Source organism: Cibotium barometz, chromosome 3, assembly GCF_041138505.1.
Source record: "Cibotium barometz isolate CiBa-2024 chromosome 3, ASM4113850v1, whole genome shotgun sequence".
Lineage (NCBI taxonomy): Eukaryota > Viridiplantae > Streptophyta > Polypodiopsida > Cyatheales > Cibotiaceae > Cibotium > Cibotium barometz.
In genome coordinates this window covers 38130708-38145965 of record NC_141048.1, presented here as the reverse complement: position 1 = coordinate 38145965, position 15258 = coordinate 38130708, and the positions used below count along the sequence as shown (strand labels likewise).

The following is a 15258-nucleotide window of genomic DNA, read 5'->3' as shown; positions in this document are numbered from 1 at the left end:
GATTCAAGAGGGAGAGATTGTACCTCTAGGCCTCTTCATTGTATATATATATTGGACTGGAATTGATCATTATTCTGCTTATAATGATTACTTGTACATGCTCTAGTTTGGGTGGCAACAATACCCGATAGCCCAGGGAGCAAGATTTGTATTTGGGTGCAACGATGCCAGATGACCCATTGGACGACAACGATGCCTGAACGAGATTTGAATTCGGGTGGCACAATGATGCCAAATGACCCATTGGACATTTGTATATGGGAGGCAACGATGCCAGATGACCCATTGACGACAACGATGCCAGATATCTTGGACTTCAAAGTCAGGCAGTCATTGCGACCAAATAGCCCAGATGATTGAATTGGATTTCGCAGTCAGGTGGTCATTACGACCAGATGGACCAGATGACTATATTGGATTTGGTGAGCGGGCGGTCATTGCAACCAGATGGCCCATATGATTGTATTGGACTTCGCAATCGGACGATCATTGCCACGAGATGGCCCAGATGACTGTATTGGATTTCATAGTCGGGTGGTCAATGCAATTTGATGGCTACTTGCACTGAGCATCAAAGGCGGACCCGAGATACGTGGTTTAAGATGGGTTTGCTTCTCATAGACCTTCAAGGGTGCGGTATCGACCCATCTATTATTTTCATCGACTCGGTTTCTTTTAGTCGAACTTCTGGGTCAACACCCAGATTCAACATGATCTGTTTGCGGCAAACAAAGAGTTTTGGCCAATTGACCCGGAAGTTGGCTGAGACAGTGCATTTAGTTACTCGACCGATGTCCTTATATTGTTCCCATTTTAGGTCGACCTTATCCTTGGCCAACATCCCCTTTGTTACGAATTATAAGAGAGCCTTTTGTAACCAAGGCATAGCATTTAGGAGCTAGGAAGTAATTCTTTAAGGGAAGAGCTTGCCGAACAAGAGCGTTTTTCTGCGCTGCTTGGAACATTCTTGGAAATTGAGTAAATATGTTGGAACTGAAGGTCACTAGGTTCCAGCCGGTCGTGTGTCCCCGCTCTCACCGGTCTTTCATCTCTTTAAATCCGTTCAATTTTAGAATTTTAGACCGAGGAGTCCTTTTTATCGGTCCTGCCCCGCATGAAGCAACCTGGTGGAGGTTGCTAAGGACCTATCCGTGAAATATCTGTTATAGGAGGCAAACCACCTATGGGTGATCTATCTCGTTCGATTCCCGTTATCCGCTCACCCGCCCTACCGGGAGCTCCCACGGAAGGGAGGGTCTCCTTATTAATTACGTGAGGGGGCCTCCTTCCCCATCTCTTAAGCTAGAATAAACTAGTTGTTACTGATGATAGAGAACTGGCAATTCTTTAGCAACATAGAACCCGCTAAGAGAAGCCAGACTACTCTTTTTGATCAACCACAGTGAACTGTGCGACGACGCTTCGTAGAAGCGGCCTAGCACCTACGAGCTGTAATTGAGTAGGCCCCTGTAGGGATGTGATTTGGGACACGACGTTTGGTTGCGTGCCCCGATCGGCAAATGATCACCGGAGTATAGCACACGATCGCTTTTCCTTGTAATAACGTCAACATGTCGACAAGGTAAACCCAATGGGCTCCCCTCGGGAGGTCTGGTCGTGAGATCAGATACCGTCTAGTGGGCAGAAGACGATCCGAAAAGCTTTGGCTCACCTTCAAACAAACAAAGGTAAGATAGGCGACAATTTGCCGACCAGTGTGCTGACTCGAATCCTGGATGACGAAACGTTGTTACCGGGCCACTTCTATTGACCACACGGGAGTAGAAGCGGTCGGGACCGCGAGCGGTACTAAGTGAATATGAGTCAATCGCGAAGTTGCGACGAGGGAAGGGAAAGAATTTTCCTTTCGTGCCCCAAAAGAAAAGGAGAGAGAAGTATTACAAACCAACTTGGGGAGAGCGAATTGGAAACAGGCAAATACGCAACTTGCGGAGTGATAGCAGAACACGTAGTGGGTCCATCGGTGACCTGCTGAGGCCGGCCCAGCCGTGACTCTTCTTCGCCGCTTGAGCCGTATGCGAGGAAACTTGCACGTGCGGTTCTTTGAGGGGGGAAAGCTTGAAAGAGCCTATCCATCCCGATTATACCATTAGTGGTAACTTTGCTTTCTGGTCGGGAAGCGTCTCTGTCTTCTTTACTCCTTATCACTCTTCTCGTTTACTTTTCTTAACATTTCTAGCACCAACTAATTCATTCAAGCGAGACATCTTACGATGCCATGATGCGCCCATTCTTATGGCCATCCCCTTAATCCGCCTGGTTTTCGGAAGCATTTTCGTAGGATACTTGGCCAAAGTGTGACCTGTAAGCGGCTGTTGCTCCGAATGACTGTGCAAGAATTCTCGGGCAGTCCTAGTGACCAAACGGCCTTGAGCGAGAGTTTGAGCAATTTCCCTCAGAAACCAAATAGCTCAGCACGGTTTCGATGAAACCAAACAGGATAATCCATGAACAGGAGGGTCATTACTTGTGCACTACATACTGATGTATGTTTGAATTTCTTTGACTTTGTGTGCTGTTTTTGATGTATGGACAATGCTTGGATTTATGGCATGTAATAGTCCACTCGGCTCCAGACTACCTGGCCAGTACCTGGAATACCCAGTAGACGCAAATGCTGCATACTTGTTTTTGACTAGCTTGTGTCTAGTTTTTTGCATAAGGTAAGTATGCATTTATTATATCTAACACATGTGACAGGCCATGAAGATGTATCATTAAGAACAAGGACACCGATCAAAGAAAAGGCATAGAGATGTTGCCAGACGAGCAGAAGGCACTACGTATATGGGAAAGACCAGATGCACAAGCTCACCAGATGGGTTGAAAACATATGGATGTACATGATGTACTTGGAACACATGAATATACATGGAACATATCAATGTGCTTGGAACACTTGCAGTCCGCAGTTGAGGACAACTGTGATATAAGAGAAAGGGAATGTAACTATTTCGCCCTCCTAGCTCTATTTCACATGATGAAACCCATGCCCAAACACCAAATGGGTGGAAGAAGACATGGGGACAAGGTCCATAAGGTTTGATTAAGAAAAAGCACCATTCTTGGTCAAAAAGCAGGAAAAAGGTAAAAAGCCAAACAGGGTTGACCGCGAGCCAAGGACACCATTGGAAAGAGGAGACTAAGCCGCACCAAAAAGCTAAAAGCCGCTTTTTCAAAAAGCAGCTCCAGGGCAAAAAAGCAAGGCCCTGAAGCTAGAAAAGCAAAACAAGAACTTTTGATTAAGTTGAGTAATATTTTACTATCAAAAAGACCAAAAGCAAAGTAAAAGGTAAAAGCATCACTTTTTGGCAAAAAGCAAGGCTTTCCCAAGTATAAAAGAAGCATGAGCCTCTCCAGATGATGATGGAGAAGATGATCTTCATGCTTCAATGAAGATGGCAAGACGATGCGACATCGACATCAACATCGACTTGGATATCCTACATCGGCATATCTGTTTGTTTTGTATTCATTGATTGTATTGATCATGGCCAACGTGCCCATGGATTATTCCTGAATAAATTCCTGAAAGGGGGTGGGACCTGTTCCCCGCTCAGTGTGGTGTATTGTGCAAGATCCTTATTCCCTTCTCTCTCTCTCCCCTCTCTCTCTATATCTTTATCTCTTGGACACGTGGTTGAGTCTGTCACACGACACGCCCCGCTAGGCTTACAACCAAACTAAAGGCCTTTTCTAGAGTCTAAGGCTTGTGAACCTTGTCATCAGACTACAAAAACAAAAAAGGAAGACCACCACAGACCGCTCCACTTGCTCCAACCATGAGACGGTCCATGGGAGCATGAGCATAAGTTTCCAAAAGCGGGAGAGGTAATCCGGAATCTTCTCTCCAAAAAGCTGGAGCATGTGCTCCCATTGCCACTTCAAATGACGCTCGAAGTGAACCGGAAGGAACTGGCGAAGGACTGCAGCATGACAATCTTCCGAGTTACGGATAGTGTGATGGTGAACATAGTCTTCCCATCGGAGAAGAGCGCCACAATCAAAAGCCGTGCGAACCAAGTGAAGTTAGAACATATCTGAACCGCCTGCTGCTCTACAAGCACAACCGACATCTCCCACATCCAGTTGGTGATGACTTCACCATCCATCTTACCGAAAAACTTAAGAGGGTTTGATCAACTTGAGCAATTGAGTGCACTCATCCCGAGTCATAACATCTCTACCTCCGCCTGAAGCTGAAGGGTGCCGTTGTCGATGAGAAGGGCTCCACAAAGGGGAAAAACTACGGGAAGAGGAAGTCGATGAGCTACTGTTACTTGAAGGACTGTCGGGAGGGCTGGGAGCAGTGCTAAACAATCGCTTCTTGGGAGAGCGCGAACAGTGCTACCCTGTCGAAAAAGGAGTCGGGTCTCGATGCTGGCGCACACGAACCGGCCCTAGACATGGGCGGGGACACGATTGCGGATGGGGTACCGAAAGTCTGATGCGCAGCTGGAATGTTGGGAATCGAGGACCGTTGTCTGGACTGCTGTAAGGTCCACCATAGCCGGCTGAATAGCATGCATGCCTGACAAAAGCTCCGCCATTTGTTCTGGAGAAGCCATGGTACCAATCGGAGTCGAAGAAGACGCCGAAGATTCCTCTGCCAGGATTGTGCTGACTGCACCCAGAAGAAGCAAAAATCCAAGGCATTGATCGTCCTCAACAAGCTTGATTGCCACCAAGTTCAAATGCCTCGCTTGCCAATGCACAAAGTGATGAAGACGGGATCACACCCGATACGCGATGAAGTAAGGGTTTTGGGTGTGGCTCTTGGTTGATGAATCAACCACTAGTCCGGGGATGGTATGACCCAACAAAGCAGCACCCGAAAACACAGCTGCAAAGAAGAGAAGTTTTGAATTCCGCCTGCCCAAACCTATGGGTACCTTGAAAAAAAAAATCGACTGGTGCTCTAAGCTCTGATACTAACTCTAAACACTGCTCTTGAGTATCCTCGAGTGTCCGCACAAAGAAAGAATGTTACACAGTAGAATTGAAGACACAAGCAAGAATCCTTATGTTAACCCAAGGTCAACGAGCACCACCAAAAACATCTTGTCAAGACCTCGTACACAATGCATAATGGAGAAGTCGTCATCAACAACGAGCTAAGAAGACACATCCAGCTTGTGAAAGAGCTAAGAAAAGAGCTTGCATGTTTCCAGTCAAGAAGGGGTGGCCACGGACATCACGATCTATCAATTGGTCACCCAAACCCTGCAGTGTCCGCCCAAAGCGGGACTTTAGATGCATGTAACACGTCCTAATCTCGCATTTGCACTTCATGTTGTCCTCAACTAGTTGTGACCTGGCACCTCAAAGCCCGAGAAACCACATCATACTCTCGGAGAAGCTTTGTGAGAATTAGTGCAATCAACTATGCAGAGGACAAGGCAGCACCCATTGCCTTTAACTGGTCATCGATAGCCTTGGCCTAGGCACGAGGACCAATCAGCCCCCTCTCAAATCTGAGAGAGAAAGGAGCTGGACAGCAGCAAAACAGTACATCAAAGCGCACCAAAAACACCCAACCGGAGGGAGGGGAAGCCAGGGAAGAAGCAGGGTTGTTGGGGCCGCTTGTTGGGTTGCACTACACGCCAATACACCACCTCCAGAAGCTGTCCCTGCTGTAAAACAGCCCATACTCCTCCCAAAAACTGCTGCAAACGCTTAGGAAAGCAAAACGCAGCACCAGTGCACCTATCAGGAGAAAGTGCAAAGGGCACAAGCACGGCAGGAAGAAAACGCTGAGAGAAAGGAGGGCGAGCAGGAGAAAAACGCAGCACTTCAATAAGAACGTAGCACTCCAGAAAACACAGGAGGAGAGGGAATCAAAACACAGATGATGGGCATACAGGAGCCGGGACCTAGTCGTCTGATACCATGTTGGAGTATAAACAGGCGGAAGCATAGACAAAGAAAGAGAGAGAGAGAGAAGGGGAGAGAGAACAATTGTTGACAAGATCACCTTTATTATGCAAGAGGCTTTTACAATGGCAATAGCCAACAGATGACTGGCATAAATGAAGAGAAAATATATAAACCCCAATAAATTGTCCAGTTCCCTCTCACAGAGATGCACATATTCTAACGGTAAATGCTAATAATGAATCAGGAGGGGATGTCACATGCACACCATAATTGGGTGAATGCTAATCAATTTCAGGCGGGTTTTGAGGCTGCTATACCTATGCCAAGCACCCAAGGGTTGGGCACCATTTTTGCCCAATATGAACATGTTTCATAAAATTTATGATATAATTTTTTGGCTTGAAAATGGCTAGCCGGCTAGAACAGTTATGAGCCTATAAATAGCAATACTCATTACTGAGCACTCAGCATTGGTTTAGCAATGCCTCAATTTTGGATCAGCAATTCACGAGTCCAAGTTATCAGATGGCAACCTCGGCACAGCAATTTGCAGCCCTTGAGAAATTGGTACAGTTAGTAGCATGTACTAGAAGACATGTACTAGAAGATAGCACACGTAAGGCAAGTGTCCAGGTGAAGTCCCAATCTGGACAATCATTGTAAATATCTATTCATTCAACTAATGTATACATAGTACACATTGAGCTCAGCATAAGATATATTGAGCTCAACATAAGATAAATAGGACCCTCTAGTGATAGGCAACATTGCATGTCTCTATCTCATTTCTGTGTATTCAGTTTTATGCATCTAAATAAGTATTGATTAGTGACGTTAATAAGCACACTTCCGCCTAGCATGTTACACGCATAAATTGAAAAAAAAAAAAAAAGAGGAGTTACAATCAGCCTTGTCACTTGAAAATATCGATCAAGAAAGAATCGCACTGCGACTAAATACGCAGGCCTATCTTGCTGCAAAACATAAGCCATGGAGAATGGCAATGAATAGGTTCTTGCATTGGACCATAGACACCAAATTATGGCTGAGCACATGTATCAGCATGCCAGAAAATGCAGGTGAATTTGTGCAGAGAGAGGCAAAGTCAATTTTACTCACCACAAGTTCATCGGGCCTTTCAATGGTATGACTCTCCTCCCCAATCTTCTCCGGCACACTATCACTTGCTGAGGGAACAGCATCTTCTTCACCCCCACTCCCATCACCTCCTTCACTCGCTTTGTGAGCTTTAGAACCAATGGGTGCTTGATTACCATGTTTATTCTGAAACTTCCAAGATTCAAAGCTCATAGATCATTTAAAAGATAAGAAAGAGCTAGCATGCATGTGTGCACGCAAAGCACATGCAGATTTTCCAACCAATAATGGAAGCCATACCGTCCTCCTCAGCAACAATCGGACATGAAGTCCACTTCTCCAATTCCGTTGATCAGTAAGCTCAGAAACCTGACCACATAATTCAACCCAAAACAAATCTTCAGAAGTAGTCTTAAGATCATGGGATCTTCTAAACCATGCAGGAAAGGGACATCATTGATGTGCAGAAAAGGAGCCTTCTCATCAGCCCTGAACAAACAATCTGAAAACCTCGGCAGATACTTTAAAAAGCTGTGCACTTACAGCTCTTTCTGCTTGCTGCATAGATTCGTATTCTATTAAAGCATGAAGCTGTAAACCCACCAATGACAATCACTTCATGAGCCATCAATCCTCCTAAACAAAGCTTCCTGCAGTTCATACAAGCCAGGACTTCGGAACCAGACAAATAAAGTTTTACCTTGTTGCTGACAACCATGTCTGCTTTCACAAACTTGGCAGATGCTTGATTAACACCATTGATTACCTCTGGTTCACATATGCGGACCATCTTCACACTAACAAAGGGGAATATGGTTCAAGTAACCATCCAATAAGCATCAAATAAGTGACGAGTGCCTCCTACTTAAGGATACACAAGTACTGTGTAAATGACGCAACAGTGAAGAAACCCACTTGCCAACACTTCCAAAGAGCTGCTCCATGACCTCAATTGAGTGATCCACAGGAAGATTCTCCGCAACAACCATTCGGGACTGTTAAGGAACAGCAGTGGGATAGTAAGGCCAAACTCACATCAAACAAAGATGCCTACAAAGCTTGGAGAAACACATCATGCCCACCCATTGAAATGAGTTCAACAGTCAAACAAATATACCTGAGTCTCTTCGAGGTCTACATGTGGAAGAGGGTGCAGCCTGCGAACCTTCTTGCCATCTTCACTTACAACCTAATACAAATGAGACCGTTTCATTAAGCAACACTATAAAATCATAGCAGCATGCCAAGACAGAAGAACCTATGTATCGAATCAAACATATACCAGCTGTTTTGAGCTTCGCAAGGCAACAGCCACGAGTGCATGATTCTTCAGCAGGTTTTTAACTTTCCAGAAATTTGCCACAACCGAAATGGGAACTACATATGGTTCAAAGACGAAAAGTGCTTTCATTTACTTCTCTGAAAAGTCAAAATAACCACAATCCTTCCTTATTTTGTTTACACTTGCCCTAGAAAACCTAAGTAGACAGACAGCCTAAAACCTTCACTGACAAAAGTAAGCAATGTAAGTAGCCAATTGCACGACATGGAAGCACCCAAAGCTATGCACCACAGTAACAAAACCTAAGCGATGCAAATATTGCATCACAACATACCAAAACCTTCCAGGTCCTTCTTGACAAACTTCATCATATGATAATCAGTGGGAAGGTTGGCATCTGAGAAGTAAAACTCTACCTGAAAAAGGAGTAAAGAAGCCTATCAACAACCTCATGCAATAAGTCATAAAAATTCAACAAAAAAAAAAGGGAAAAGTGGAAGACATAAGAGAACATCAAGGGGATGCGTAGTGTGTCGTCCTAGACCACATTTCATATCAAGTCTAAAAGGGTGGGAACTCCATTAGGGCCACTAGTAGACCCACTCTAAAGTTTAAACCTAGTTATGTAGAAGCTCCACTGAGCACCCCATGCAGTAATCTCAGCCAAAAAGGTTCGGAACACCCTCAGGCCCGCTAATAACAGACCATCAAGGGGATGCTGTGTAACATGTGGAAGCTTGGTGGAAGAATCGGTAACTTCAATGCTCAGAAATTCAGCAATCGTTCGCAACAAAGATAATGCACAACATAGAGAGAGAGAGAGAGAGAGAGAGAGAGAGAGAGAGAGAGATGTGCAGAGAGAAAGAGAGAGAGAATTGGACACAGTATTGGGTCCCGAATACCCGAATGGTGTATTTGCTTTATTAGAATGATGCAAATTCTGCAAATAAAATCTGGTTCTTGACCTGCACTCTTCACCTTGGCTGTAGCACTCCCCTTGCCTGTCGTGGCCCTTGTACTGCAGCAACCCTTGTGAATAATGAGATGCTATGCCTCAATTCTGGATGGGCTATTTATACCCCTAAATCTGCAGGTCGGCTGGCTCCTACGTCCGCCAGTTGCTGAAAACCCCACAACCAGGTCTGATGCTATTAAATGCCCTTTTAATTAGGCAATTTCACACTGGATGGGCTGGCCTATCTGCACATGCTCTGGCCACCCTGTGTGCTGCTGTCCATGCCTGCGCAGGCTGCGGGGCAACCCTAGGCACTGCTGGGCAAGGCCCCTAGAGCCTGTCGGCTGCCTGGCCAATCCCCTTGGGCTGGCCAACAGCCTGCCCAGCCCTCCATTGGGCTGGTGGGCAAAGCCTAGGGCCTCCTTAGGCCCCTTGGGGTGGCACAAGGCCTACCCCTTGCCCAATCAAGAGCTTGACACTCTCGTCTAGGGTAGCCCTAAGGGTTGGACCCCTTCTACATGCAACCTACATGCTTTTCCTATAGATGCCTGGCATCTAGTTGGAAACCAAACACTCAAGTCACCTGACATCATTCCAAAGGGAGACTCACAATACAGACTAGCACTACTTCATGAACAGGACAATGCACACCTGACCTTGGACGCTTAGAGTGGAACCCTGGCTGACTTGTCCCCCCGGACTGGGCTCACATGGAAACAGTTTCCACTCCAAATCCCGCACCTTCTGTCCAAATATGTCCATGTGGCATCGGCATCCAAGTGCAGGATGCACGTGACATCCCCTTCTACTTAACTTGACAGAAGCTGCATAGCCTCCAAATAGTCCGTCAATAAAGCTGGATAGTCGTCGAAAAAGTCTTTGTCAAGCCAAACCGCTTCGTGAGTCCCTCGGTCTTGAAACTTCGTGAGAAACTGTCTTTGTCTTCGGCTTAAACCATGCTTGAACCGGTGCAAAAGGATCTATTCTGAACCATCGCTTTAGCTTCGTCAACTATGTTTGTTTCCTCTTCGTCTTTAACTTCTGAAGGGATCGGACCTGCATATGGTTTTAGCCAACTGACATGAAACACATCGTGCATAATCCAGCTCGAAGGGAGCTTCAACTTCATTGACACCTCGTTGATCTTTCTCTGGATAGGAAAAGGTTCGAAGCTCCTGAACGATAACTTTGGGCATCACTTGCCCACCTGTTTCAGTCTTTGATTCATAATCTGATAGCCAACTTGTCTTTAGCTGATTCCAAAAACTCCTGGTAAGACTCCGTCATTCTGTTTGCCTCAAGCGGAAGATGAGGTTCTTGTCAATAACGACTGGAATGGTCTTCCAAATGCTGCTTCATAAGGAGTCCTACCAATAGCTAAAGAAAATGAATCATTCAAAACAGCTTGAACTAAAGCCAAATATGATTCACACTTCTTGTTAATCGTGGACATAACACTTCAACACATCAAAGACCAACTAATTGTAGATTTTTGTGTGGCCATCAGTCTGTGGTGGGTAAAATGCACTAGAAAAATTCAGTTTAGTACCAAAATTATCAAACAATGCCCTCCAGAAATGACTGGTAAACTTGGCTTCTCAGTCTAACACTATGATCCTAGGAATCCCGCCAATTGGGTAAAAATGCCGAATGAACAAATGGGCAATATCTTCGGCAGTCACATTGGCCATGCATGGAATAAGCATAACAAATTTGCTAAATCTATCAACATAGGTAAGTACGGAGCATTGCGCTTACCCAGACTAGGAGGAAGATTTGTGACAAAATCCATCCACTCCCAAGGCACCTACCTCGGGAGGAAAAGACCAAAACTAGATGGGATCTTGCCTAGGACAGAGCATGGGAGCCTCTTGCTCCAAGAACTCGACCAATGCGCCCCAGCTTACTCTAGACTAGAAAGCTTAGGCAAAAAAGGCCAGTGGGAAGCTGAGTGCAGAAGAGACAACTCGGTACAAGGAGGAGGGCAGGTGTTTCTTTTGTCACACATAAGGACACACTTCTAAGGATTGTCCAAAGAAGACTACCACTCCGTAGATGGCCACCCCAGCCTCCACGGCTTTCGTGGTGAGCCCAACTCCCATAGAGATCCCAACGGTCGTCCCTAGTTCTTCAGATCCCAGTTCTTCGGTTGGTGCAATCCTTAGCCAGAAGAAAGATGGGTCTTTCCGATTGTGTGTCGACTATCGTACACTCAATAAGCTGACTATCAAGAGTAAGTTCTCGATGCCTCCAGTAAATTATACTCTCGAGAGGCACCAAGGTGTTCTCGAAACTGGATTTGACGAGTGGGTACCGATTGTGTGTCGACTATCGTGCACTCAATAAGCTAACTATCAAGAGTAAGTTCTCGATGCCTCCAGCAAATTATACTCTCGAGAGGCACCAAGGTGTGCTCGAAACTGGATTTGACGAGTGGGTACCACCAGGTTAGGATTGTTGAGGGGGACATCCCCAAGATAGCCTTTTGTATGGAATGGACCCACTATGAACTTATGGTCATGCCGTTTGGCTTGACGAAGCCCAGCCACATTCAACCGCATGATGATGCAGATTTTCAGGGACTTAATTGAAAAGTGTGTGTTCATATTTTTGAACGACATACTGGTGTTTTCAGCCATGGGTGACCAACATGACATTGCTGTGGAGAAAGTCTTGAAATAGCTGGAAAGCAACGAGCTCTACGTCAATGAGCAAAAGTTATCTGTTTGAGGTTCACTACCTTGGATACATAATCAGTGCTCAGGGCATCGGACTTGATCCGACCAAGGTGGCCCAGATAGTCAATTCGGAGACAACACAGACCGCATACAACATCCGATCCTTTGTGGTCATATGCTGTCACCATTTGGCCACCCAATTGGTCCACCCGTGCTTTCTTATCATGTACGTACATTGGACTGGTGTCCATGGCAGTTGTTTATGCCGGGGATTGATGCCACTCATGTGATACTGTGGACTTGGCTTTCCGTTGGGACTTGTGCCTCGTATACATGCCCGGAAATGCTTGGTAGATTGGTGTTCCATTGGGTCTGGTACCTCGTATACTTGCCTGGAGCACGTCTATTTTGGTATAGTCTCATGAACGGGAATTGTCCATACCAATGCTGCATTACATAGCATCTTTATGTGCTTGCAATTGACATTGCATGCTGTTTTCATGCTTGCTTGACCAATGTGTAGTTCCGGGTAAGGGGACGTCTGCCCGCGAACCGTGCGTGTGAAACTGCCTGCTGACATGGTTATATGGCATGTGACAGGTGGTAAGTATTAGTCATAAACCTAGCCTTAGGAGTTAGCACTAATTTATAAGTGAGTGTGTACACACTTCATTAAGTTTTGGACGACCAAAACTCACTATTATGACCAGCTCGGTGTTCACACACTGATGTCCCGAGGTGGACATAGCCCAATGTCCACCGCCCAGACCTTATCCCCTTTGTACAAAGGGAGTAACCAACCATGTGTCCACTCTAGCTTGCTCCACAAAGCACCTGCCTGCCACCAACACACCTGCCACCTACACGCCTGCCACCTACACTGGACAACTCACCACCTCACTCCTCCTCTCTAGAGATTGGCGCCTCCTTCCTGAGGGCTGTTGGGCTGCATTTTCTGCACTTTCTCCTTCCCAACTCCATTTCCAAGCTTGCTAAGGTGTTTCTCAAGCTTCCAAGAGTGTTTCCGGATGCTAATCACTCTCCTACACACTCCCAATGACTGAAATTCAGCAAAACAGCTCTCTTTATTACTGTAATTTCTGGTCTTTTGCTGAAAACCTTAATTTCAGCCCTCCTTTCTCAAGTTGAACCATAGGGGAACCTTTTCCAAGGTTCCCTTCATCCTCTTGAAGACTTTTGTCGCGAAGAAATGCGACAAATCGAAGATCTCTTCACTCCAAGGACTTCCATCGCGAGCGAAGACGTCCGCTGTCATCGACTCTACTTGCAATTGGAAAGCTTTAATGCTTAAATATGGAAGCAAATAGTAGGAGGGAGGAACCGGATTACAAGATCACATACCCTGTGTAGTGTTCTCTTGTCCTACGTGCTCTCTTGCAGATTGTTGCTACCACGTGTTGGTGGAACAATAGAGAGGAGATGGTAGGGAACATGGGCACTTGAGAGGGTAGTGTGGATTGCAAGTCTACATCGACAACCACTTGTTTGCAATACTGTATTTATATGCATTGGTATGAAAATCTGGTCAAAAATGCCCATGACACTATATACTCTCTTTTTTTTCCTCGAGAAAAGATCCTTTCATTAGTTATATAAAAACGCCCGTAGGGCTACAAAAGATCCTCTCCTGCTCATAAGAAAATAGAGCAGAGATCCAAGCAAGGTAGCTAGGGAGACTCTCCCTAGGTGCAGAAAAGTACAAATATCAGTACAAAGAACTGAGGGGCTATATCATACAATAGGAGGGGGGGAAAGCCAAACAGGTGGCCTGTAGTGCCAGCGAGGGGAACCCGCATGTAGGGTATAGAAGGGGCCGCTGCGCGAAGTGGTGTGAAAGGCCTGGCGCCGCAAGATCGCCTCATCCGCCCCGGATGCGGTCATACTGTCCTCGCAGGGTGTGGATCAACTCCTGCCAAATCCCCCGAACAGTCTCTGCTGGTGGCTCCAGTCTCCCCTCAAAGGCCCTGAAACACCGGGCTCTCCAGGTGAACCAGATGGTGAGGCTACTGAGGAGCTCCCATCGTAGATCCCTCTCCTGTGTCCAGCCGGCGGACGAGAAATCCAGTGAAGGAACCAGGCGAGGCTGGCCCCTAATGAATCTGATGGCCTGGCTGTCCTGCTCCGTCTCATAGCCCATAGCAGGCCCTGACGAAGTCGACCAAGCAGCGGCACCCCACGTATACATACCCTCTGGAGAGAGGGGGGCCAGAATGCGCAGCATCCGCAGCCAAATCTGCTGCGCCTGAGGACAATCCCATAGGCGATGTCTCTGTGTCTCCCTAGGGTGGCCGCATCGGACGCAGGCCGCCGGAAGCCCGCTGTAGACAAGCCAGGTGCCAACTGCAGAGCCCCTGTGGGCAACTAGCCATCGGAAAGTCGAGATCCTGTGTGCCTGTCGACTAGCCCAGAGCCTGGTCCAAAAATCCTCCAGGAACTCCTGTGAGAGTCCCTATAGCCGCCAATGCTCCAATGCAGCTGGAGAGACCATCCTCCTCGCCGTCAAAATATGTCGCCCCAACCGAACAGTATACTGGAAAAAGGAAAGATGCATAAGGATCATGCCACTCGTACTCGCCAGGGTCCCACTGGAGCCGGGCCAAGGGGCGCGCTGCATATGCCCATATGCGCCAATCAAAGTCCACATCTACAGGATCTAGGTCAATATGCCACTTCCGAGAAGCGGTGGCCACTACCCGTATCCTCTGAAAAATATACTCTGCAACCAAAGGCGACTCCACCTCCACTCTCTGAAGTCTGCCCTCATCCTGGATCTCATAGTAGAGGCATCTACCATCCTCAGTGCAAGCTCTTACAGCAATCAGGATCTCCAACTGTGTAAAGGCTCCCATCCACCGTGGGGCCACTGGCTCGAGAGGCGTGAACCACTCCTCTGTGAGTGCCTCTTGAATGTCATCCCTCATAATCAGCCCCCCTCTGAAGTGACTCAGCCTCTCCACCTGGATCTCCTCTGGGAGACTGCAGAAGGCCTGCCAGTCTCCAAAACTACGTGTTGGGCCTGCCGCCAATGGTCCCCAGGCTAGACGAGGCCGAGAACCCAGCATATGACCCTGCTCTGTGCGAACCGCTGGGCTCCAAATGAGCGGCTGTCTGGCCCGCTCCTCATCACAAGAAGGAGGTCTCTGAGAGAGTCCCGGTCTCAGCAACTCCCAAGCTCGCAGGATGCTCAAGGCAAATCTGTCCTCCCATCCTCTACTGACCTTTGTATATCTTGCTTTTCATCATGTAGATCATACTAGTATAAGCGCCAACTTGCCTCTGATGCAAAACATATACTGTGCATCCAGATATTGACTAACCTCATCTTG

The 15258-nt window shown here is 46.8% G+C and overlaps 1 protein-coding gene across 4 annotated transcripts in view; it reads right to left on the bottom strand.

Moving 5' to 3' along the window:
• The window catches only part of LOC147640033 (uncharacterized), an 86569-nt gene that overhangs the window by 12242 nt on the left and 59069 nt on the right, over positions 1-15258 (bottom strand). For 2 of the 4 annotated variants that reach the window (XM_086776454.1, XM_086776444.1), the window contains 8 exons: positions 8613-8694; positions 8279-8373; positions 8114-8185; positions 7912-7991; positions 7697-7793; positions 7540-7587; positions 7297-7365; positions 7018-7182 (listed from right to left, as the gene is read on the bottom strand). In XM_086776454.1, the coding sequence (XP_086632580.1) occupies positions 7018-7182; positions 7297-7365; positions 7540-7587; positions 7697-7793; positions 7912-7991; positions 8114-8185; positions 8279-8373; positions 8613-8694 (708 nt within the window). Of the gene's footprint in view, positions 1-7017; positions 7189-7296; positions 7366-7539; positions 7588-7696; positions 7794-7911; positions 7992-8113; positions 8186-8278; positions 8374-8612; positions 8695-15258 lie in introns of all 4 variants that reach the window. The other 2 variants (XM_086776447.1, XM_086776437.1) reach the window with 1 other exon arrangement.